The sequence below is a fragment of the Myiozetetes cayanensis genome, unplaced genomic scaffold (assembly GCF_022539395.1).
Source record: "Myiozetetes cayanensis isolate MyiCay16 unplaced genomic scaffold, myiCay2020 scf6-25, whole genome shotgun sequence".
Lineage (NCBI taxonomy): Eukaryota > Metazoa > Chordata > Aves > Passeriformes > Tyrannidae > Myiozetetes > Myiozetetes cayanensis.
In genome coordinates, this window is record NW_026087853.1 from 33,763,080 (window position 1) to 33,789,430 (window position 26,351).

At 38.1% G+C, this 26,351-nt stretch overlaps 1 protein-coding gene across 9 annotated transcripts in view; it reads right to left on the reverse strand.

Moving 5' to 3' along the window:
- The window catches only part of MAP3K9 (mitogen-activated protein kinase kinase kinase 9), a 131,507-nt gene that overhangs the window by 86,720 nt on the left and 18,436 nt on the right, over nucleotides 1–26,351 (reverse strand). For all 9 annotated transcript variants that reach the window (XR_007631595.1, XR_007631593.1, XR_007631592.1 and 6 more), the window contains exons 3-9: nucleotides 17,362–17,542; nucleotides 9,926–10,074; nucleotides 6,349–6,524; nucleotides 4,108–4,348; nucleotides 2,973–3,095; nucleotides 2,063–2,216; nucleotides 171–283 (exon numbers count right to left, since the gene is read on the reverse strand). Coding sequence is in view for 3 of the 9 variants with exons in the window: in XM_050336915.1 (XP_050192872.1) it covers nucleotides 171–283; nucleotides 2,063–2,216; nucleotides 2,973–3,095; nucleotides 4,108–4,348; nucleotides 6,349–6,524; nucleotides 9,926–10,074; nucleotides 17,362–17,542 (1,137 nt within the window). In the remaining 6 variants the exon portion in view is untranslated. The remainder of the gene's footprint in view (nucleotides 1–170; nucleotides 284–2,062; nucleotides 2,217–2,972; nucleotides 3,096–4,107; nucleotides 4,349–6,348; nucleotides 6,525–9,925; nucleotides 10,075–17,361; nucleotides 17,543–26,351) is intronic.

The window sequence follows — 26,351 nt, forward strand, 5'->3', positions numbered from 1 at the left end:
AAAATCTAGAAGGCGGAAGTAGACATTTCACAAGGGATAGAAGAAAAATAGGTATCAAAAAATTAAGACATTGCTGTAAGGTATCAGGTGAAGGTCAGAAAAAAAAAGAGATTTATTCAAATGTGAATCAAAGTGGGGATGAGAGTATCAAGTTCAGGGAATTCCTTTACCCATCTCTGCTAAGCTGGTGAATCCTGGAAAAGCTGGTGCAGTTCTCTGGATCTTTCCAAGGTTCGGTGCACTGGATGACCACTGTTTGTATCCTTCTACCAGAGCTTTCAGACTGAAATAGTAAAAGGATGTGAGAAAATGTACCGTGCTCACCAGCAGTTTCCATTTTCCCCTTCTATATTCTCTATCATTCTATTACAGCATACACGTATCCATCCTAACTACACAGATTTGAAGCCCTCCCACAAAAAGAAATTGTGACATTTTTACAGCACCTTAAAAAAAGTCATAAGGTCCCTCCATCGTTTATTACACAACAGCAGTCAAAAGACCTCTGCTGATAACTAACAGCTATGAACGCAGAATAATAAAAAGCACCACTACAAAAATGAGATTAAACACTTTCTCTTGAAATTAAGGCACCTTGATTTCTTTTGCAATCAATCTTGCATGTAAAAAATCAAGCACTAAAGAAAATTTTAAAAAAAAAAGAGGAGGGGAAAAACACCTCCAAAAACATTTCCATGTTTACTGCCATTTTGTTCCCTTTAAATTAAAATTTGCAGTCCAGCATGACCTCAGAAAGAAGTTCATTGTATGCTAGCCATACTGCCCTCTCAGCAACACTATCCTGTTTCAAATAGTCTGCAAAATGCAATAGCTGTATCGAGTCTCTCTAGGAAAGACTCTGAATACTACAGAACATCTCAGTTGCAGAGAGAACAGGATAGTCTTATGAGTAACTACAGTTAGCAATCAACTCCCTTCCAGCTGTCTGTGCCCAAAAGCCATCAGTGCTTCAGACTGTACAGTAATGAAAACTGAAGAGCTTTATTCCCAGAATTCGAAGAACATGATTTCAAGATAGAAGTATTTTTTTCCAGCTTCAGTGATCTCCTGCCCTTCTATATAGTTAATGATTGTGAAGTCTGACATTTGTTTTAATTCTGTAGAATGCTATACTTCATCTACAGAACAAGTAAAGCACAGACATCAGTCAAAGAACCTTCCTCCACATTGCCCTGTCAACATGTGTAAGTTTATTTGAGACAGAACATATTCTAACAGATCCAGGTTCTCTTGCAGAGGACTGCAATAGTAATGCATTATGCAAACATCTGGTTTTCAGGCATTTCACACCTGAGCACACAATAGTCAAAGATTATAACCAGTTATTTTATTTTCCCTGCTAAAAATACGCCAAGAGTCAAACTATCAACTTAGCAGAGTGAAAAAGCTTCAAACTCCATGAAAAAAGTCACAAAGCATTCAAACTTCTCAGAAGATCAAAATACTCCTATGTTTAAAGCAGCATTTCAGCAATGATCCATTGGAGTCCTTCTTTAAATAATTCACACACACACCAAAAAAAGAGCAGCCACAGAACAATAACCTATAGAAAAAGAAGTACAATCTGTATCTCTGGAAAGATCACTTTCAGGATGTATTCACTCCAAGGACATATATTTGTCCTTTTCAAATGACCAAAGATATTTGTCTGGCTCTACCAGATAAATGCTATTATTTAAAAATTAAGACAAGAAAAAGCATATCTGAGAATTTTAAGAGAGAAGTATTTTCAGATATGATATGAAACTACAGAAAGTTGAGCCTGAAAATAGAGAAAACCTACTAGGTAAAGAGTTTTGCTCAGCTAGGAAGTCCTACTGATTAGAAACACACCTAACAACATAATAGCAAACAGTGAAAGCATCACTCACCAGCAAAAGATTGAATGCAGTTCTGTAATCTGAATCTCTAACATATCTGGTACAGAAAGTAAGTCTGGGAGCAGGAAAGTGTTTGGAAGAGGATAGGCAAATTTCCCGAGAGCCAGCTCATAAGCAGTTTTAGAACCCGGAAATTAGTCTGCCTCCAGACCCTCTCTTACCCATCTTCTCCTGCACCTAGCTCCTTGTGACAAAGTGAGCTTGGTCCCCAGGTGCGTCCCTTTTTCTTCTGGCCTCTCTTCTCTTCTTCCTCTCCTTCCTCCTTTGGAAGGACTGAGCTTCGCCCCCACGTTTTACTGCTTTCAGCAGGAGTCACTTCACAAGTGGGAAGAACAGTGGAAAATGGGAAAGAAAAACAGACAGACAAATTAAAGAATTGCTTCCATGGCAACATGAAGAATAAAACATAGGCCAAAACAGGAATAGTAGCGAAAATTATTTTCCTGTATTAATGACCATTTATCAACAAAGATCTAACAACCAAATCCCTTCAAAATTAGGTATTCCCTAATCCCTCAAAGTATAGGTAGCCTTTACAGCTTTATTCCATCACTGTTCTCCCTTCAGAACCACCAGTTTGATACCAGACACACAAGTGTCATGGTATTCAAAGCAAACACTATACACTAGCTAACATGACTTCCATAATTCTAAAACATGCATGTCTGCCTAATTCTGTTTTATTATGGCAACATTACTTGCATGACAAGCACCCTTATTTTTTTTCTGTTTCCTTACAACAGTAACTTAATCCACTTCAATAATGTTTCACAGATCTACTCTGCAAATTAGTATTTTTAAAAATTAACTCTATACCTCAGGAATGTATTTTCTATACAAACAGCAATACTTCAAAGACTTGGTTAAGTATGGTTTCGACTCCAAAAGAGGTGATATTTCCCCCCATCACCAACACACTCCATTTTTCTCTCTAAATGCATACATACAATGTACAAGGAAAACATTTTAGTACTTTCTTTTAAAGTCTTGTCCTAGATATGGAATCTGGACATCTTACCACGCTGACAGACTGCACATTTCCCAAATTCAATACTACATTGAGCTCCTTACACTGTATGGCCCTGAGTCTGGGAATAATGGTAGGACTTGCAGGAGGGCTGGAGCAGCTACTGATCAAGCTTTTCCTTTTATCCATCGTTGGAGAAGCCTGCACAGTGAATTTATGCTGAAAATCTGTTCAGCAAAAGAAAAAAGTCAAAACAAAAGCAGAAAAACAGTTGAAGTTTTTTTTTTTAAACAGGGAAAAAGAAATACTTTATGGTAACTTTCAAAGAGCACAACTTATAGGATCAAGGTAGAAATGAAGTTTTACAGCTAATTGCTATTTGCCCTTTGTACACACTGTTACTTCAGAACACAAATGTGTGCTCACACTCTTGAAGATATATCTTGGCATATGTGTAACACACATACACACACAGGCCCCATATGTTGACTGACATTTATGCCAAAGTATATCCCTGTATAATTCCTTTCATCTTATCTCTCAGTTTCTTAAGCACCACCAAAACAGGCATTTACAGACCTAAGGAAAGGCATAGTTAACATACACATTTTAGCATAATTGCTCTTCTGAACAGCCAATATCTCCCAGCAAATAAATCATTTCTGAAAATCACCATCATTGCTCTTAAGAGTGACTTCCCTAAGACCTCACTAATATTTAGCATTTCTTCCAGAAGGGTGGTATTAGAGGTCACTCGTGTGTTAATACAAGTTTACATAAGAAGTAGTAATCTAGAGCTACAGTCTCACAGCTATAAATCTATTTTGGTAATTTTTAGATTCTTACACCAAGAAATCCAGTACATTACAGTTTCTGCTGCAGCATTATGTAAAGTATTCCCAGAACAAGAACCTCCATCATTTTTTATGCACATCCTTTATTAAACTGGTACTTTGAATATTAACACGCTAAACTGCAACACCAGCATTTTAACCATTAACCATTTACAACCACTGATTAACAAACCTGTAACATCTCAAGTTTATTTCTGGCCTTTATCTTGGAACTTGGAGCAATGCTAGCCACAAAAACATCACATTTATTTTACTGAACCCATAAGGTACGTTTTTTTCCCGAATTACATCCAATACTTTTTAATGCTTAAGTGTCAGTAGTAAGGAGCTACCAAGCCTGCAGGTTGCTCCCATTTCACCTGGCACAGCACAACATGTCACCAACCTGAAGGTAGGCTGATATGATTGCCATCTTTTAACTTGAGCCGGTTCCTCTTGAACTTTCCCATGCGTTTCTTTACTCGAGGCTTCTCCTGACACAGCTGGTGAATGATGATGTTGAGCTCCCTTTCCAGGATGTCAATCTCGCGTTCTGCCAGCTCCTGTTCCCGCCTTCGCAGCAGCTCTTCATGATTCTTCTGTTCAACAGCAGCACGACTCAGCTCTTCTTCCCATGTGCGCAGCTCCTGTAGGGAGATAAGTGAAACTAAAAAGCTACCTTGTGACCTGTGCATTAAGACTAACCTTGCCTAATCTGAAGGTACAGCAGCAATGACTTGTGATCACAGCACTGCTACCACCACTGTTTAAAGGCTCAGCTGGAAGCCAAAAAAAATCCTCAAGGACTTCTGTGCTTGCCATTCTAGGACCTTCATACCAATACTAAAGTTTGGACATCAGCACTTGTGTGATCACACCTGAAATCCTATTTCAAGTTCTAGGCTCTCCAGTACAAGACAGACAAGGACATACCGGTGACAGAGTCCAACAAAGGGCCATGAAGATGATTAAGAGACTGGAGCACCTCTCCTATGAGAAAGGGCTGAAAGAGATGGGACTGTTCATCCTAGCACAAAAAAGCCTTGGGTGGGCCAAAGGGGGATCTTATCAGTGTACATAAAAACCTGAGGAAAGAGTAGAAAAAAATATAAAGCCAGGCTCTCTTCAGCAGTGCCCAGTGACAGGACAAGAGGCAATGGGCACACACCAAAATACAGGAGACCACCTCTGAATGCTTTTTTACTGAGTATGTTACTGAACGCTGGGCATAGGTTGCCCAGGGAGGCTGTGGAATCTCCCTACTTAGGGATATTCAAAAGCCATCTGGACATGGTCCTGGAGAAGATGCATAAGGCAAACTTTTCAGTCTAACTCTTGCTGACAAAATGAATCAAACCGAAGTTGTCCTTGAAATCTCAAAAAGACTTCTCCCTGCACTCCTGTCTTCTCCCCACAAGTACGTAAGAATTCAGAACTCGGAATAATTCTCTCCAACTAGCTAATTCCGGTGCAGAAGGTAAAAACTGAAGAATTCAAATTAAACTTCAAAAAGATAATCAGATAGATTTTAGTTTAGATTTTTTTAAGAACAGCATTGTTACCTGTCTCACCACCAGGGAGATCTGGTACAGTTTACTCTCTAAATGAACAGCACATGAGATTATTTCCCCATCACTAAAGAGGAATACTCAACCTGAGGGCAGTCTAGTAACTACTGTTTGGCTTTCTCCTTGTCTGTTGAAGTTTCTAGTTTTCAAAAGTTGTTCCAACACAGGACAACAGCAGCAGAGAAAAGCCAATTAGCTATTCTATTTTCCCCAAAAGCTACTATAACAGGTGAATAGAAATGTTTTAAGTATTGTTGTAGGACTTCTCTCCTCTGACCCAAAATCATCTTTTTTCTTCTCTCTGCCTCCTAAATCCAATCTCAGAGCCCTGATTAAGTTGGGGGCTCATTATGAGTTTATTTTTAGGCAAGAGATTGTGAACTTGAAAAAAATATTACTTTAGCGATTTTGCTGCAGTTTTTACCATTGACTGTAAAGACAGTCTCTGTCTTTAGATGCAGCAAGCTGTGTTGAAAGTATGCTTAAAGACAATTTCATTTTTTTTCACTTCTCTTTGAGGCTGATGGTCACCACTCCTTTTATTCCTGTCCGCATTTTTGTTTCCTGCTTTCTGCACAGATGGACTTCAATTAGAACAGTTACTACACCATTCCCTTGATAGCTCTCACGTTTATCATTGTCTATGCACTTCGGTTGTCTTCAAAACCCGGAAAACACAAACCTGGTAGAATCAAAGCTGCAGTGTGTACTAGAGTATATATGCTGAAACTACCCCTCCAAAATCTCCTCTTATCACTGGGTTTCTCAGTTAAGTGAAACAGTTATCAGATGTTTAAACAATTAACACAACTCATCATAACAGTTGCACAGTGTATAATGGAAGCTCCCTACAATATTAGAATGAATTAGCAGCTCAGGATGAAGATATTTATTTTTCTCATGATTCTACCCTTGTGTGCATCATAACCTGCCATTGATTCAGGGACTTAATACAGGCTCCAGTAAAGCACAGTCAAAATTATATCTGGGATGCACTATACAATGATCCCTGTTTCAATTACAAAATGGGGAAATTATAATCCAGAGAGCACAAGCAGGGAGCACTGTTCTCTCCTTACCTTTTCTTTGGCTCTGAGCTGATCAAACATCTCTTGGATCTCTTGTTTCCAGTCTTCCTGCAGGGAGTGGAAGGAATCTTTGGGCATTTCAAAGAAACCAGACTCTTCTATGGCAGTAAGATGGTCTAGGATACTGGCAAAGGAAGGTCGTGAGTGTGGGTCAGGGTTCCAACAATCTAGAACAGGACAAAGACAAGCAACTGTCAAGCACCTCTAAGTATGGAGGCTTGAGAGGATTAGTAGTACTTTACTGATCCCCAGTGGCTAAGAGTGGCATGTACACTATCTGTGTTACCCCACCTTTCCCATTTCCCACTTGCATTGACCATTGTCAAGTATGAAATTCATGCTTTCATGACTATACAATATCCAACATCACTTAAAAATCCTGAACTACCTAACTAACTGGTCTCCAGATTCTATTGCAATAATATGTCAAGTGAAATAGAGGTTTATTAATTCTACAGAAAGTTACATTTTCAAGTATTTTTAAGAAATAACAAATAATTTCCTTAAATATTTTGCTTTAAAATATGTGTTCACAGAGTGGAAATTTATGCAAGGTTTTCGTAAACAGTTCTTTTATAACAGTTACACCGCAGAGTTAACAGCCATAGTGCAGAAGGGTATCTATCAGGGTTTTTTCTAACGCCAAACTCTAATACTAAGCTGAATCATTATGGATCTCTTCTCAAAACTGAAAACCTCTCCTACAAGGCAAACTGGACATAACTCCAAATGCACTAGTTAATGTCGTTATTTTACTCAAGTTTTCTTATTTGTAAGGGTTCTTCTTTATCATTTGAGAGGAAATTGTTTGATCAGACCTTTTGCTTTTAAGAGAAACAACAGATAAACAAGTTTTTTCATTTACAATCTAAAGCAATTACTTAGCCAATTACAGAGCTCTAAAAATGCAGAATTTAAGGTAGCCATCTTATCACATAAGGCAACTCAATGAGCAACAAAACAAAAAGTAACATTTTTACAGTGATGGGAACTGAACATTGAAAACAGAAACAGAAAACAGTACCAAGTAACTGCTCAAGCTACAAAATCACTAAGAATATGTTTTTAAAAAGTGTTTACATCAAAACATTTGATTTAACAACGCTTTTGAATAGGAAGTCTGTACTCCTTCAGTCCTTCCTCTTACTGCCCCCTCACCTTTACTCCTGCAGAAAACATCACTTTTTCATTCTATGTTGCCTCATATTGACATTTACACAGGTTTTTGTTCAACAAATACCCTTATGCTCTTTACTACTGCTGGATGCCAAATTTCAGAGCAACCACAGAGAAAAACTTAACATTCAAGCGTATTTCTAGGGAACACAGCTTTTCTGCATGAATGGAAGCAACTAACACGTGGGTCTCTCTCAGTATGTTCATATTATCATTGCTCTACGTGATCACTGGATTTAAGACACACATTACTGCAGCATGAAGCAAAAGTTATAAAAAGGTTCTAAAAGTTTTTCAGACTTTGAAGTTTGAGAAAAAAAGAAACATTTTTAAAAATATTTGGTGATGTCCTCAAAGACATTCATTCATCAGATTTGTGAGCTAAAATACACCAAGGAGCAGCTGTAATTAAAAATAAATATCACTTCGCAAAATCTGTGCAACTGCTGAGGCTTGGTCTTGCAGGTAATTGATTTTAGCGTCGCTGAGATTTTGCATTTGGGAGCTTTAGTTTCAAAACTGTGGGTATCAACAGGTTCCATGAGACATAAGCTGGAATGTGTTTATGTTTATGGCTTTCAAATTGCTTCTCTTATCAAAATAGAGAACCAAGGATGTTAAAGAGTGCTCTGAAGGTCCCCTGCTGCTGGCCAATTAGTAGCTATGGGTGTTACAGCTGGACTGTCAGTGCCATAATCCCTGTCTCTTTACCCCAGGTTTTAAACATGGCAAAGCAAACATGACCCAAACTAAAATAAAATGCTGCAGCCAGCCAAATGCATGAATGAGTGAACAGGATAACTAGCAGGTGGCCCGTGGCTTTTATTTTCCCAGGCCTAGATCTGCCATTATTTGCACTAATGAGGACAGTTGTAACATACAAGTCTTTTCTGTGAAGACCGAAAGTTCAGCTTTGTTGTTTCAGTGAAGACCACCAGGGCAGTAATTCAAAAGTAAAAGCAGCATTAGGGGAACAAGAGTTCACTCGAGATGGGAAACAGCCTGTTTGAAAAACAGTTTTGGTGAAGGGGCAGAAAGCAATTGGTTTTTTTTTGTTCTCGCCTTCTCCCTGCGCATGGAGAAGCCAAGCGTTCCAAAGCCGAGTGGGTGCTCACCCCTGTGCTGCTGGGTTCAAGCACTGGCCATATGCCTCTACCTGACTTTCCCAATAGAGGGCGTTATTTTTAAACCCAGCTGCAGAACCATGACAAAAAATAACCGCCTGGCACAACGCTGAGCTGGTAGTTCCATTAACTCTTTCAGGTGCAATTTCGTGCTTTATGTTGCTTCCAAGTTACTCTACCTGCAACTCTGCTGCTGTTTACTACCCAGTAGGATATTTCTTTTTAGCAGAAGAGAACATGAAATTTGCTATTTTAAATTACCTAAAGCCTGTAACCTAAAGAAAAGACCAGAGAAAGGCAGAATTATTCTAAAAGTAGAGAAATCCGTCAGAAACATTTTCTTACAGAGCTTATATTCCTTTCTTGGGCTAAAAACACCACTGGAGGCCACAGAGTATCAGGTCTATGTTGACATTAACTCTTTGCTCACCAAGACTATAAACCAAGTTTGATTTCTCTTTACCTCAGTTTTTCTTTCTGCCAGATAGCTATCCAAATGTTTATTACATATAAACACCTGGAAATCCTGGGGAATAGGGGCACTGACAAAATTACTAAGGGTAATATTGGAAGAGAGAGAGAGGGAAGGAGAGAGGGAGGCAAGGAGGAACAACTGAAGCTCAGGAAACAATCTGCCCTCTGCAAGGGCCAGCAGAGTAGGATACATAAGTACACCCCAAAAGCTAGCTCACACAATGCTTTCTAACAACTGCAGTTGCACAGATGAGATAGTCCTTTCATGTCTGTGTAGCCCACCGTGGGCAGGAACTATCTCCACCTACAAAACAGAAAATAACATCTTTCTGACTGAAAATATTGGTTGTTTTGAAAATGTCAAAGCCACATTTCAACCCTCTCCCTGAAACGTCAGTAGGATAAAATTTCATTTCAAATCACTGCCTAGCAAGATGTTCAAGCTATGAATTGTAAAACAAGTTGAAGACTTCAAACCAGACCAAAATATGTGAAGTTTTGGTGTTGGTGAGCCTTCACTACTAGAAAACAAGCTAGATGATGACAGAAATAGTCCCCATTTTCCTACAAAGTCAGTTGATAAAAAAAGGCAGAGAAATTTCCTTCACTACTCTGGTAATAGAGGAACTGTCACAACACATTAACAGCCAAGCCTGGTCCCATAACAACCTGCACCACTGAATAAAGCCATTTGAGAAATCTGTGCTCTTGGCTATCAAAACCAACACAAAGAGGCAGTGCTCAACAGCACTCTAGAAATAGCACAAACCACACTCCCATCACAGCTGGCTTACCTTCCATGAGTTTGGCAAAAGGCTCTGGACACGTGGAAGGGATTGGAAGGGCAAGTTTATTCATGGCAACACCGTATGCTACTGCAAGACCATCAATTCCTCGGAATGGCACTTCTCCTGTTAGCAGTTCCCAAAGCAGCACACCATAACTACCAGGAAGAAACAGAAAAGAGAGTAGGTGTTTGACTTACACACATTCTTTGTTAAGCAACAAGAAGGTACCTGAACTTTTAAAAGTGAATCTGGTATATTAAAGAAATTGCAGTTTTCTGGGCAAGCGTATCACAATTGTCAAGCTGGTGATGTGCCTTATTTTAACTGTCTTTTTTGAGTAAGTCTGAAATAAGATGCCATTTTCACCTTTTAGACAAAAATAATTTTTTCTCTGGAAACTGGGAACAATGGAAAACCATAAATCTTCTAACTAATTTAGCAAGTTTCAGAGTAGCACCTCTCAAAACACTTAAAAATGTGAAGGAGGGTTGTTTGATGGGATGTTATTTTTAAAAATAAGTCAAAAATAATTCTTCAGAATTAAGTTGTTCTTAAGATGTTCTATGAAATATTAACTATGAAGTTATGGAAATGGTTTCAAGACTGTTCTCCCCCCAAGTATATGATGAATAACATATCCTCAGAATATTTTCTCTACTTCTAGGAAACCCGAACCAGAAACTGATTCTTCATCCTTAGTGACCTCACAGGTTTTTCACTCAGTCTATCTGTCCTACTCTCTTAGGACCCTATTTACCATCCAACTATGTTCTCTGGTAGTGAACTCCACAAATTTAATGATGCATTGCCAAAAAATACTTTTGTGTATTTGTTTTGAGCTTGTCACTTGGTAATTTCATTTGCTTCCCTGTAGTTCTTTCAACACAAGAAAGAGTGAACATATGTTCCCTTATTAGCTCCTTCTATGCCATCCATGATTTCACAGGCTCCCATGCATCCTGCCTAAATCACCTTTTTTCCAGACCCCCAAATCCTAATCTAGCTAAATCCTAATCTAGTTAATATCCTAAACAGAAGTCATTTCATATCTTTCATTGACCTTGACATCTTCTGTTGGAATGAGCAACATCACAAAGTTTTAAAGATACAGGGAGAGGCACAAACGGTACTGTTTTAATTTCCTTTTAAATTTTAATTTGCCACTTGCCTTTCTGACTCTTCACAAAATGAGTTAGATTACCACAGTAGCTCAAATATCTTTTTACTGACACATCATAGTAAAATTTAGAGCCTACCACTGCACCTGTGAAATTCTCCCATGGGTACTACTTTGTATTTATTACCATCTTCTTTATCATTCATTATAGTAAAACTTTTCTTCAGTTCTCTGCAGTAATTAGGTTTTCTTAATCCTGAATAACTTGATATCATCAACCATGCTACCTAACCATTTATTGTGGTGGGTTTTTTTTCAAATCACTTACAATTGTGTTGAGCACAGAATTCTCCACCAACATAACTGATTTATTCCTTTAGTAATTAAGAATTGACTAGAGTGATGGGAAACAGACTTGCTCTCTTTTTTGTCCATTAATTTACCTTCTTTAAAAGTTTTTGCTGAAAGATTTTGTTTAAAGAGTTTATAAATCCAAATATAATATAAGCAATCTTACCCTTATCCACACGCTCAGTAACTCCTTCAAACATTTTCACAAGGCATTATATTCTCTTCTATAAAAGCTGACTCTTCCACAGATGTTCACCAGCTCCCTGCTCTTTGGTGCTGTTTCTACCATTTAGAAGAACTGCAAATCATACTTGCTAATCCTCAGGAAGCTCTTTAAGACTTGTCACCATGTTTGTTGCCTTCCATTTCTGTGGTACTACAGTAGCTTTAAGCAAGAGATTCCACAGGACAGCTATTAATTCATCTGACTCTCATGTTCTTGTAGAAATCTTGGGTGTTACTGTAGATCTCAGCAATTTGTTACTGCTCATTTTATCAGTCAGTTTTGACACCTCTGTGGACTGTACTTCAGTCAGATACATCCTTTAGCTTGGCTCCCTTATAGAGAAATTTTCAGCTTAAAAAGCCTCTCTTTGCTCCATTCTGGCAGACACAAGTCACTAATGTTTTTTTCCTGTTATAGCCTTATCTTCTTTGCTTTCTTACATGTTGGTCACCTCTGGGCCATATGCTCTCCTGCAGGGTTCTCACCTGTACTGCATTTGAAAGCAAATGATTTGGTTTTATGCTTGAAGACTCTCCTCAAAACCCTTTTATCTTCTTAAGTGTTTTATGTTCAACTTCCATGCCTAATTTTTCCTCACTGGATACAGATTCAACTTTTAGAAGGAAGTCTTTCAGAAGTCTCTTCTCCACTGACTTCTTCATTTTTTAAAGCCTTTCCTATACATTCATTCAGAGATTTAACAGGTGTCTTTAAAAGGTATTCATGTTGTGTGTTCCCCTTCTGTTGTTTTTACATGAAGTTCCCAATGTTGTCATTAATCTCCTTGAGATTAAACACTGCTTTAATGGACTAATTTTTCTTCATTGCTCTTGGAAAGATATCCAATCTAAGTATACCTAAATTTGGATCATGTCATACTGTACAATCTTGAAGGTTTCATAAGCACACCTGAAGACCAAATGAAAAACCACTTCTCCTCCTACAAGCTCCTTAAATAGCTGCTCCATGAAACAGTCATTTCTGAAGCTAAAAGATTAAGCTTTCCTTATTTCAAACCAACAGTTGCCCTATCCACTTGGGAGTACATTATCACAACCTGTATTTTTGCCATCTCACCCCCCCACTCTACCTACCAAGTCTTTAACATTCACTGTAACTCCTCCCACTTTAACTGGACAGCCTTAACAGTATTTTTCCTATTTAGATGTAGGACTTGAGTCACTAAAGATTTCACCTTTGCTGCTAACACTGCTAGTTAACTTTATTCAGCAAAGTATATTTTTTCACCTATACAATATTTTGCATTTTTTTCTATGTAATTCATATTCTTGATATTATAATTTATTACTTCTTACCACCTCAAGAACCTTATTTATAAAAAACTAACTAGAGTTAAGGAGTTCCCATTTTCTTTTTTGGCCTTCTAGGATTAATAAACACTCAAAGAAAATGAATACTGGACTGAATGTATATTTGGACTGCCTAAATTTAATTGATCATTCATGTTACTCTTCAGTTTGAATATGACTAGTGGTAGCAAGAGGTGGTAAAAGCTAACAAACAGCTGTATTATTACTTTACCACTAGTATTGGATAAAGCACTACTGATGTGCTCAAAGCACTTCCTCCCCAGGGTCATTTTTAAAGGACAAAGGAATAGACAGGTGGGTGTTTCTTCTAACGTGACACTGTATGTGCATATTGCAGGAAAGGTCACTTTGCTTCTGATAAAACTGAATGCCACCTCTTCCTCACATACTTACAAGTACATTGCTGAGAATACTGCTTCCACAGAGCTAGGGGAATACTGTTTTGTGGCACTTGAACAACAGTAATCCCAAGTGATTAAACAGCAAGAGAGGTGCTGAACAGAGTGTTTTCCACTAACTCTCAAGTAGAAAATTGGGAAGTACAAAGGAAAAAGCCAGAGTCAGAAAACTTATTAAAAAAAAAAAAAAAAGGCATAGGAAGAAAGAAACAAGGGCCTCTACTCATTCTCAGCAGGGAGAAAGAAAAACTGATCAAGCTCATTTATTTTTCCAGCATCCAGTAGTAATTTTTGGACTTTAATTACAAAATGAACCATGTGATACAGACCATGCATCCAAGTCAACTGACACTTGTGTGAATAATTAACCATCTTTCAGTGATCCAGTAATCCCTTAAGCCATTTAACATCAGGTTCAATCCTACACACTGGATTTTCAGGGTGAGGGAGGCTGGAAGTCTGCAGGATTTCACATGTGATTTTGCCACCTCCCTTGTTAGTCTATGAACTTATAAAAAAATCAGTAATTCCTTCTCACTGATACTGTTCCATGCATTTGTACCACAGGTTTCTCTTATCCATCTCCCTAGGTTCAATACTTTCCCTGGGTTTCAACACAAGGAATTATCAGCTCAACAAGGAGACCCCAGTTGCAACAGAAGCTAGAACATCACTTTTGTTAAGAACAAAACCCACAAACCTGATTACATTTGAATGGCTATTAGCAGTTAGCATTTTGTGTATTACTGAACTGGCAGTTTCAGAGCTGACCTTTCCTGCCCATGGCACATCAGTCAATATGCTTCTCCCGGGTGAACTTCAGCTAACACTGCTAGTCAGCACTTCCTTGCCAGGTACTGAAGTCCTGCCAGTGCTTCATTACACACAGGGAATTACAAAAGCTTACCATCAGTCAGGTGTAGATGGAAGTGTTTGACCAACACTTGATTAAAACAAAATATTCTAATGACTGAAGTTTCTACATGCAGCACTAAATACCTCCAACTTCCTGATCTGCTAATCTGATGATTTTAGCTAGTGCTGGTATTCCATTTCCAAACGAAAATTAAATTCCCAATTATTTCACTGGTGTCAGAGCAGATACATCTTAAAAGCATCTAACTTGAGGAACATAGGGAACTCAGATGAAGGTTGTATGGTGCCTTTATATTCCCTATACCAATCATACTGACAATATGACTGTCTTTTAAGCAGCACAAGTAAAAAATGAAGTGTATTTCTTGTTCACTGCACATTTAAGCAGTCAAATTACAGGGAAATTTGATTTATATGCCTAATAACATGAGTTTGCTGTATAGTACTGGATAATCTGCAATATCCAGGCTTCAACTTCAACCCTGCAAATCCAAAGCATATCTGAACGTATAAATAGATTTACAGGAACTGACTTATTTAAATAAAACTGTGGCTTCTTTGTCCTCTGTGCAATATAAGCACAAGGTTTCTACTGTATATCTAAAGCTTGCAGGTACAGCACAGAAAAATTCACAGTAACAAGTGTTCACTAGCAAGTTTTACTAGGTACTGGTACTACTAACAGGCTTTACAGTGGCCCAGACCCCGGTGATCGATACCAATGTGTGGAGCCATTCCTCACTCTTTGAAGTTTTTTGTCAACCCTGGTTTACAGTGGGACATTAAAAAAAGTTTGAGTTTTTTAAATTGAACTTGATACATGTTCTGAAAGGATAGCAGTTAGTTACGATGTGATAAGATTGACTCAGGAAATGCCTAGCAAGCATCTTCTTCAGCATCTTCTTCACCTGTTTTTGCAGTGACAACGCAAGCTGAACAAGATTCTTGTTCAATGGCTGGGCAACAATTCAGCCAGCACTATTATTCTAACGAGCTTTAAAGAAAAGGTGTTGAAATAAAAGGGTTTGTGAATGTTAGAGACAGAGACAGCCAATTCTGTTGAGGCTGCACAGATCAACTGTAAGTTTGTCAGGTAAAAAAACTCCCGATGACTCCAATGATTAACTAAGAGGTTGAACTGGACAAGAGGAGGGGCAAGTCTAATAGGATAAGAGAATTCATCCTGTTAAGAATTTCAGGTTGCATCCTTGGCTGGGGACAGAATTTATTACACACGTCCATGACTGCTTTTGTAAAATCTAGTGCTTACCATCATTGACACACTGGTAGTGACAGCACTGGAAAGTATTTGTCCTCTGCATACACGCCTCAAGCATCACGTTCTTTTCAGTTTATTTAACTATGAATAGAGGTTTTAGCCACACAGGAGAAAAGGTTTATTCAGAGATAGTATATAAGTTCTCCTAATAGTGATGACACTCTGTTTAAGGGTGAATACTGTGAGGAACTCAACCCGTTTTCAAGGCAAGACTGGTAACTACAACAAGAGAAAGCAATGAAGGAATCTTAAATGTAGAAATAAAGTATTCTGAAAAATGACCAAATCATTTAAGTTATGTACAATCCTTAAGTCCTGAAGTGATTCACAGTTCATAAGTCAATGACCAAACTGGTACTTTTGCACAGATATAGAGGCACTTGTGCTACCTTCATGAAAATCATCAACCACTGAATTAAGTCCTACCTTTTTTAAAATGAACTCATAGTGGTACAGAACATCTACTGATCTGTTCATAGCATGCCTGGATAAGTAAAGTTACAATTACAGGGAAACGGTTTCCCCTTGGCCTTCTCCCTTTCCCTCAGGTTACCCTTAAAGGCCATTCCTGGCACAGTTTCAGGGAAGAGCAATTTGATGTTGGAGCTGTGTACAAACCAGTACTGTCATCATGTACACAGAAGGGTGCACAGCCTTGAGATTTTCACTTCTCTCAGACTTCACCCAGAATGAAAGCCTGATTCTTGCTCAATTTGTCTTAGGTTAACTAGAGAGGCAACTACATTTCATTAGAGTCAGAATTTCAGAATTTTACCCACACTATTAGTGTGCAAAATACAAGTTCACAGACTTATCACAAAGCAGTATCTATTCACCAAATCTGGATATGGAAAATGAAAATCCCTACACCAAATCTCTGCCATAACAGCCAGGCAATTCTGCCAGCTGGGGTATTTCTTGATCTGACTGATTTCACAGTATGCACTCACTTGTGCAAGAGCGTTACTGGCCAGCAATAGAACCTGACTGCTCTGAAGATGAAGTCATCCTGACATTTCAACACACATCTCCACAACAAAAACAAAATTCTCGCCAATTCATCTGTTTCAGATGTTCAGTACTAATTCTAAGTCATCCAGCATCCAGAGAAGTCACCATCCTAGAGCTATTTAATGAATTCTTTATTTACTAATTCACTTAATAGCAGTATTCAAGTTCAGCTTCTGGAAGTCTATGGGTTGATTCTTACACTCCTTCCCACTAAATGAATTAATTCACAAAAATCCCAGTGCATGAATGGAAAAGACAATATATACATGAAAGTTACTACTTATGGATTATGTACTCAGATAGACCTACAGAAGAGACTTATTATCCCATGAAAGACCAGAAGAGTGGAAATAATTAATAAGAATAATTAAAGAGAAAAACATCAATTTGGATTGAAACTGCATGGAGAATTCAATTAAGTACAGTGTGTTCGTGTATATGTACATCAGTGACAGATTACTACCAAAACATAAAATTATCTTACTATTGGTAAAACAGTAAAGTACTTCTCAAATGGTATTGTGGCCTTTGATTATGTCAGCCAATAGCCAAATAAGCACAAAAAGTTTAGTTTAGATAAAGCCGAGGGGATTTGGATTATGAGTCCCAAAATTTTCTGAATGCAAATTTATAGAACAACAAAAATTTAGAGGCATGCAGTAGCTGATCCACCACTTTCTATAGTAACAGAAAGTCTGAGATAAGTCTGACAGATGGAAAGCTGATGGATAAAGTTTCCTTAAGACCTGAATTTTAATATTTGGTTCACCATTACTCATTCTTAAACATAAAGAGGTTTCCTGGCAGGTCTAGTTACTCTTTATTATCCAATCGCTTAATGCCAAATCAATACCTCCAAACATCGCTGCCTTTGGAGAACATGGAGGAGCGGATGACCTCAGGAGCCATCCAGGCATATGTTCCAGCTGCGCTCATTTTGGTAGTTTTATGCCATTCCCTGGCCAAGCCGAAATCCGTGATCTTCAACATCTTGTTGCTCAGATCTCCATTTTCCACCTTTTCGAGTATCAGTACTGGAGAAAAGGGAAGGGGGGGAATAAAAGGTATGCAGAGTAAAGCTAGTATTTATGCAAAAAAATTCTCATGGAGATCTCCCAAATTTCAAGTTTTTCCCTGGCTTTTAGTTATTCAAACATCATACTCTATTACAAGTTATTTCAAGCTGATCCCTTCATCTGACAACTGAATAGCTGTCTAGCAAATAACTTCAAATTTAACAAAAGTACCAAGACACAGAGAACAAATACATAATAACAATTATTTAATAAAGTGTCTAGTGTTCTGTATAATAATTCTCTGCTAAGACAAAGTGAACCACTGTAACTTCTAGAAATCCAGATAAGGGAAGACATTTCCTAATTAATCCTCTCTCAGCAAGCCAGTAACAGCATCTTTTTCTCAAACTGCTTAGAGGACTTTTTTTTTAAATCCAGATGCACACACAGGCTGGATATGCCCTTCATTTAAATGTGTTAGGAGTGGAAGCTCTATGCATAATTTTTTTTTAAAGTCACATTGAAAAAATATATTTATCACTGGTAATAACACACTCAATTCCAGATTTCATATACATCACTACAGATTCCCTCTCCCATCATTATTAAGGTACTTTTTGGTTAAGCTGCCAAAGTTTTTATCTAGTTTCAGTGGCAAAGGAGTGTAAACACAAGAACTTCAAAAACACCTTGAGGCAGAACTCCAGAATGCTTTTTAGCCACAAAGTTGTACTGTCACAGCACTGGGAAATGAGTGTAAACCAGAGGCCAGAAGTATCCACTCTCCTTTAGCAGCATCTCATTATCCTCTTCATCTTAGTGTAAAGTGACCACACAAGTTGTGCCAGCAATGTAACATCAAGCAACAGATTATAAGAGGGCACTAAACTTCCATAACTAATGCAACCACAAGCCTGTGAAAGAATTTTCAGCTACTTTGTAAAGAACCACAAAGTAAAATAAATATTTGTATTACTATTAGTCACATCAAAAATCATCAAGCCAGTAATACACATCATCATGCTGCTACTCTGTTTTAATGTCATTACACTCACAGGTTCTTAGAAAACATGAGGGTGTTTTTTTTTCCTTTTCTATGTATGCAGGAATTAGAAAAAAAAAACCAAACCAAACAAACAAAAGAAAACTCCCAACAACCCACAACCAAAGAATCATGGATTATAACAAAACCTACAAAAAGCAAAACTGCTGCAAAAATTACTGAACATATAAAAATCATCTTCAGGACCAGTTTTATCAGTCCATGAAAAGACTCAAGCGAACACAGGTTTTTTTTTTGGGGGGGGGAGGGGCAGGGGGTAGGGAGGGGATGGAGGAAGGAGAAGGAAGAGGAATCTTGCATTCAATGTCATACTTCCCCCTACAATAATCCAAGTGGGGATTCCCATGAAATAGAAGCCAAAAGTGTTATTCGAACCCATCTGCATAGTTGGTAGCACACATCTAAATGTTAAAATACTGCATTTACTTTTACTAAAGTTAAACAAATTGTCTGTTCTTTGAAAATGTAAAAAAATCAGTTACTCTTTCTACATGGCTTCAGAATTCACAAAAATACTACTTCAAAGATTGTTGTGGGCCAACTCAAGCTGTGAATAAATTAGACCTGTGGTTAAGCTTTTGGGTCTTGCTTCTTTTGCAAAATCCCTTTCTAACATGACTGAATGCTCCGTTTTTTCTAATTGCAGAAAAAATAGGAGACTGAGGCCTAGAGTTACTATTCTCTTCATTTGGGCAAAAGCATATGCATTTTTAGAGCACCACTTCAATGTAGAAAAGAACCACCACAAGAAACCAAGGAACAGAAGGCATCTTCCTTTGAGCCTCTTCTTCTAGTAAGCCTACCATTTTTCCTTCTTTCTAGCAGATGAAGAACTGCTAAGAGAAATTGCCTACCAGTGATTCATTGATTACAAAGTGAAAAGCTCCCAAAGAGAAAAGCTTACTAGAACATACATATTATTTCTTCTTCTAGCACATACTCATTGTGCCTAAAGAGCTGTAAGAATAACAAAATCTAATTTTAAATTTAAATGCAGTAATACAGAGATACACAGTGATGTTGTAAAGGCAAAGTAAAACTCTGAAACAAGAAAGAATGAGTTTAGGTTTTGTTGTTTGTGGTGGGGTTTTTTTTTGTTTCCCTTCATAAGCACAATGAGGAACAACTAAATTCATTGTTCACAAGGCACATCATACTCTGTCTGAATGAGCTCAGCAGCAGGACAGAGCACCATATACTACAGTTGGTTTGTACATCCCTTCCTAGTAGGTAGTTATTTAAATCTCATTACCTTGATTTGTACCAAGTTCTAACAAAATAATTAGTACTTACATACATCTTCTGTATCCAAAACTCGTTCTTTTGTCAGATGCAGGATATTAAGAAAGTTACCATAACGAAAGACCACAGACAAGGACAATGAAAGAGCTGGATTTATTGCAAGCCCTTGATTGCTTAGTTACTAGAAATAGTCTCTCCTATTTCTTTGTAATAACTGCTTGGGATAATAATCTTGTAATCCAAAATTTTATAAATTAATTTTAAGAATGGTATCTCTTTCCAGCATCTGTTTCAGTTCTCCTCATCATTATCATATTATTCAGTATCAACGGGCTCACTTGTAACTGCCAGGAGTTTCCCTAGCCCATCTGTCAGATTTTCAAACCAAAAACATTGACTCTCTCCCCTTCCATTTGCTTGAATTTCAATGAAGAATTTTTAAATAGGTGAAATATTAATTCCTTTCAGTTTCCTCCTTAAAAATCTCTTTTATGGAGAACACAAGGCAGGTTGCTAGGACACGGCCAATGCACTTTTTACTTATGCTAATCAACACGGTCTCATTTACTTCTGTGTTTTATCTATGACCAGTTAAGTGCATCTTGTTTAATACCCTTGAGGGCAAGTCCTCTTGTATAAGTACTACTTCTTCTGCACTCATGTTAGTCTATCACAGAACAAACAAGAAGCATGAAACACAAACAAGCAACATACTTCCTACATTTACAAACATACCTTTCCATCCCTGAATAGATTTGATCACTCAGGACTGAGCTAAAGTGGCCAGATGTTGATCATCTGGCCTAACTATATAGAGCACTTACTCCAAAACACAGCTAATCTACCAAGGCAGTAAATCTCATTCTTGTCTGCTGATTTTAGAGATCTGCATGTGATATCTAAGTTTAAAATAGGTAGAAAATTTAACAGAAAATCTTTGACATTGCCAGCCTTAAAGAACGAAATTGTTTGGCAGCAAAGACACTGGGCCTAATTGTCAAGGAACTGGGAAAGAATGTGATTCTTATCAGCAGGAACATGCAGAATGTGTGTCAGCTTGTTAGGGGTGGATCAGTCTCTCCATGTTCCAGCAGAGTCCACGCAAGAAATCTCTTCCTGTGTGCATGCATAGAGCCAGCCAAGTTGTAGAGGAAAGCCTGCTATGTACCACTGCTCCTCTTTTTCCTCTGTAGCATGGACTAAAAGCTGATCTTAAGTAGCATGATGAGGAGCCAAGCAGCAGTGTGCAAAGGGGACTGGTGAAGCAAATCGGGTATTACAAGCACATTCGACATCTTTGAGCACTCAACTGCTAAAGCAAAACAACTTTATATAAGCAAATCATCAATACCATGTTTTTTGCAAACTGCAAGAGCGAAGCAAAGCGTGGTGGCTCAAACTAGCATTAAAAATTGCCAGCAACTTTAGGTGAAGTGTACCATGAACATGTGACCTTACAGGAGTAATACTCCAGAAGTGCTCACATATGTTTCCATATATTTCTGAAGGACTTGGAACTTGTCCTCTGGAAAATAAGCATTTGACAGTGAGAAATTAACTACTGCTCACAGGATTTCTGTCCAACAAGACAGCTCTTCCGTATCTCCAGGTGTCCCAACATGGAAGGACTACAAACAAATTTGCCTTAGTACCTCCTAACAAGACTTTCCCTGGATCAGGAGGTCATCCAGATGCAGATACATACAATTTAAGTGTGTAATTTCAACCATTAAGAATGCACTAAGAATTTTGTTACCACAAGGACTCTCAAGATTCATTACTGGTAACGATTCAACTCCACTATTTTATTTCCTGAGAGCCAGGTACACTGCAAGCGCTAAAAGACTACAGTCAATTAAGACAAGTAAAGTCTGAACTTACAGAAAGAAACAGAAGTAGAAATTAAATGCTGGGCCTCCTCTTATCTAGGTTATGATGAAAACTAGTCTTTTTTCTTTGAAATGAAAATGTCTGTTGAGGTTCTTTGAAATGAAAATGTCCTCTATTCTTCGAGAACATCTTTGATGCCCTATAAGAAGCATTGAGTCTATTTTCCCACCAGACTCTTGTGAAAAAATTTCCTGAAGTACAGAGAAGGAAGTAGGCACCCTACAAGCAAAGGGGTTAGGCAACCAAAGGCAATAAGGAACACATACTAATGAGACAGACTAACCAGCAAAATAGTACAAGGCAGAATTTAAAGATTTGACAAGACTCAGTCTAGTGCAGTCCTTAATCATACTGTCTGACATTACAGCAAGTAGATGAACAATTGTATTGCTAGACATGAGAAAACTTGTTATCATTAAATTTTCAGTACTTTTAGCACAGGTTTCCATCTATGTTATGCTTTGGCTTCTGCTCTGGACCAAACAAGTTGCAGTAACAAAGAGGAAAGGCAGCATTGCACGGCCTGTTCTCATCACTAACTTCACAGTCATTTTCAGTCATCTCTGAGTAGCTCAGATCTATAGGTAGCAGTCTGTAGTCTGTTCTCTGAAGATTTAGGATACCCTGTGACTGTAACTTTGGTATTTCATGAACAATTACCATCATGCTCACAGTAGTAAGTGCAGCATCCAGGCCTGCAAGACCATCCCAGATACTAAATAGCCTTTCTTAATTGTGTGCTTTAATTTGCCTTTGTTGCCATGAATGAACTGAGCAATCAAGATCCATATTACCAGCAAATCATCCTTAGTCAACAAGTCCTGGTATTTATCCCTTCTGAACCACAGTAATGTGGAAGAGTATCATTTCCACAAGAAATCCAGTGACTTAATATATGGTTCCATTTACTTGTTTTGAATTTTGAAGCAATAGTTAAGAGGCCAGAGTCAAAGCAGACAGATAAAGTTTACAAAGAGCATCTTCAGTACAGCCTGCAGATCATTGAATGCTGGCCATTAACCAGATCTTTCATCGGGTTTAATGCTCTTTGGTTAGTACGTAACACCAGATGCTAAAACAGAAATATCATTAGAGACTTGCCTGACACAAGTTGAGTTTCTCATTCCAGTCTCAATCTGCACAAAAATCATGGGGTGTTAACTCAGTCACTGGTGGTACCACACAAAAATGGTTTCTTAGGGCAGGGAAGAAAGAACGGATGATGCACCTAAAACCCTCTTATGCTTGTTTGTGATTTGATGTAGCAGCTTTTCCAGCAGGGTTGGAAGTGATGGAAACCATCTTCCTGAGGTCAGGTGAGGCCAGTTTATCTTCCCCAGTTTAAGTATCATTCTGTATGTACATTAATACCTAACAGGATATTTTAACAAAATTCAATGTCAGTCTTACTGAAAGCCATCAAGCCTGTAGAAGTACACATATCCTAGTACTAACAGATCCCAACGGATACATAGGATTATCAGTTTCATGAGTCGTTGCATATCAGTGGCATCAAGAAGAATTATGGGGTTTTTTCTAGAGCCGGGGTCAACTGAGATGCTTTTGCTGTTTAAACAAGGATTTGTACCCAAAACAGACACTACAGAAACAGATCGACCAATGTATAACTGACACAATGGTATCTGACACTGAGTCAGCTCTTCCTCCTGTTCCACCCCATTCCAAATTATTATGCTTTACTAGAAAGACAAAAAACACCTGATTCAAAGCAATACAAAAAGCAACTCAATTAAGACTTCTAAAATGCTATCATATCCTTCAGCCCTCATGCTGGATTCCTCAGTTCTGTCTCGTCATCACAAGGCATCATAAAGAGAGATGCCTTTCAGAAGCAGAAATCATGGAAACTTGCAGCTTTAAAATTTTGTTAGTGTAGACATCCTGTACTGTACCAAAACCAGAGGTTAGTTCTAAGTAGGCAAAACAGAGGATTAAATGAATTCTGAAGGAATACAGGCTGAGGTTAAGAAAAAGTGTACGGATTAAATGCTGGCCAAGTTACAACTCTGCCTTAAATTATCAGATAAAACTACAGAAGGGCTGCCCTGGAGGCAAGTAATAAACATTTCTATAGAGATGAAATTCCGTCTTGCATGCATGAAGCAGAAGCGCCCCTGCCACAACCTCACATGTTCAAAAGGTGAATTTCTTCCCCTTCCCCCTCCTCCATTTGTATGGATCATTACAATGAAAGCTGGCTTAGATGAAACAAACTCACAGCATCTCAGAAGGCAATCTTCCTAGACTCCAAACACAGTCAGAGAAAAGACAAAGCCTCCACAGAAGGGGATTCCAAGCATAAGTCTAATACACATTCTCTGAATTACTCACTACAGGAGCCTTGCTTGACTAGAACATCTGTGCTAAGTGCCCACTAAAACCACATGAATCTCTGTGGTCTGGTGTAAGCAAGCTATTTCAATTACAGAAGTTCCCCTACACACCACATGTTAGAGAGACATCTGGTGAAAACAAATTTACTTAGAGTTGCAAGATTACTTAGTGTTCTAAATTTCTTTAAAATTGCCAGAAATATATTGCTTTATTAGTGGACAGCTAATGTAAGTCAAACTGGTACTACTGTGAAATCAATCTTAAGTAAAATGGTCCCTTTGCCCATAAAGGCAGCTTGAGGTCACAAATCATTGCATCTTGCATCGTTCACCTTAATAATCACTGAATCAGTCAAAGTCAATGGTCAACATCACTGTCAAACACCCAAAGCCTTACTACAAAGTAGTATTTCCAGATATTAAACAGCTGTGTTTTCATTACTCACGCATCTAGCAGAAAGTCATAACAGCAGATATACAAATACACTAAGACACAGGAAACATTGGGGTATAAAGCTGTATAACCTTTGAGGGGTATAGAGCTATATATATTTTGATCTACTTGTACCTATATTTTAATAAACTGTAAGAGGACTGCGTAAGCCACATCTAATATGTCAGTATCATTCCTGCTTCTTGGCCATTGCTGTAAGAACTCTAAAACTGCTGAGCAAAATTTTTTTTGGCAATCTTCTCAACTTCATTACAGCGTTCCAATGCAAAGAACTGCATTGTGGATATATTTTTCACTCTGCTTAACCCAACTGATTTGTATTACAACGTGTGTTTCATCTTCCCAATTATGATAGAAGCACAAAACAGTTCGAATTTTTCCTTCTGACAAAATATACACATTTCTACCCCTTTCCTCTAATTTTCATCTACTCTCCTTGTAAACACACTCCTCTATCCTACATAAACAGATAAACCATCTGCAATCAATCTTTCAATTCAATCACTAAAAGCAACATAATAAAAGCTTTACTTAGGTTTCAAGTTGATGATTTTACAAAACCTCAGTCATACACCTATTTTTAATTCAGTACCATACTACCTCCAGTATGCATAAAAAGATAGTTTAAAGAGGTAGATTTAATCCACCAAAGGAAATTTTTCACTAGTGAAATTAATAAAAAATTTTTGGCAACAAAATTTACAGCTGCTGTTTGAATTCTCAGTTCCGCTCACATTATATCAGCAGAGTCAGAAAATGTATTTTAGCCTTCTTACACAAACTTCCCCTGGAAGGTAGTAACACTGTCAGATTTTTGTTTCTTTGTTTTGGAAGGTTATTTTAGTTTTCAGCGATACTTTTGGGCAGTTAGGGCAGCGTTCTTAGTGTCCAGTAAGCCAAAGTAGTGGGAAAGAGCAAGTAGGGCAAAATAAACACTTGAACCCATGCTGATCCAGTTGCTAGTAACATCAAAGTCCTGGTAGAAAATGGCTTCTCAACTGTCAAAATTAAGTGTCAAGGCAGCAAGACGTGGTAATATAATTGCCTTTTCCTGGTTTCTGCGCCTAGAGAAAGGATTAGGTTAATCTGCATAGTGTGGTGCTGAATAGAATACTCCTTTGCTTTGCTTTTGTGCTAAAAGGCTGACTCATCACTTCAGAAGCAGAACATTCAGGGAGGAACTACTACAGTGTGATCTTCCACAGCAAAATAGCCCATTTTTATACATAAAAGGTAGAGGAAAGGGGTCCCTGTCTACTGCACAAAATAGTATGAGCAGCCAGGCATACCAAAAGCTGGTTTCAGCTTTTACAACTACTCTGTTGTTGTATTCCCAATTTATTTAGCACACAGAACACCCAGAAAATAAAGTTCTTGACTTAAAAGGCAACAGATGGTAACAAGAGAATACCAGGGAAAGCAGGATTACCTTGCAATATCACCACAATAGTTAACCACCAACATGCCCCTGCCCCCGGCATTTCATGACAAGAGCAGTATCAGCAACTTCATGCTCCATTTCCCAGTCCAGAGACTCTGTGTGTTGTATAAGGAACATGAAAAAAATTATAAAAAATCCAAGACAGTCTCTTGCACGGGCCAGCTCACAGTTCACAGCAAGTCATTTACCTGTGCATGATGCTAATTGGTAAACCTGGCACACAAGAACAGAAATCCATTAACTAATGAACATCATCAAGCCTGATGGAAATGGTTCCAATCATTAAGTGAAAGGAGAAATAAAAAAGACAACTATGAAAAAACTTGATGATGTAGACTCAAGAAGGCCTGAAACTCCCAAAAGTGACTGATACACCTGAATAC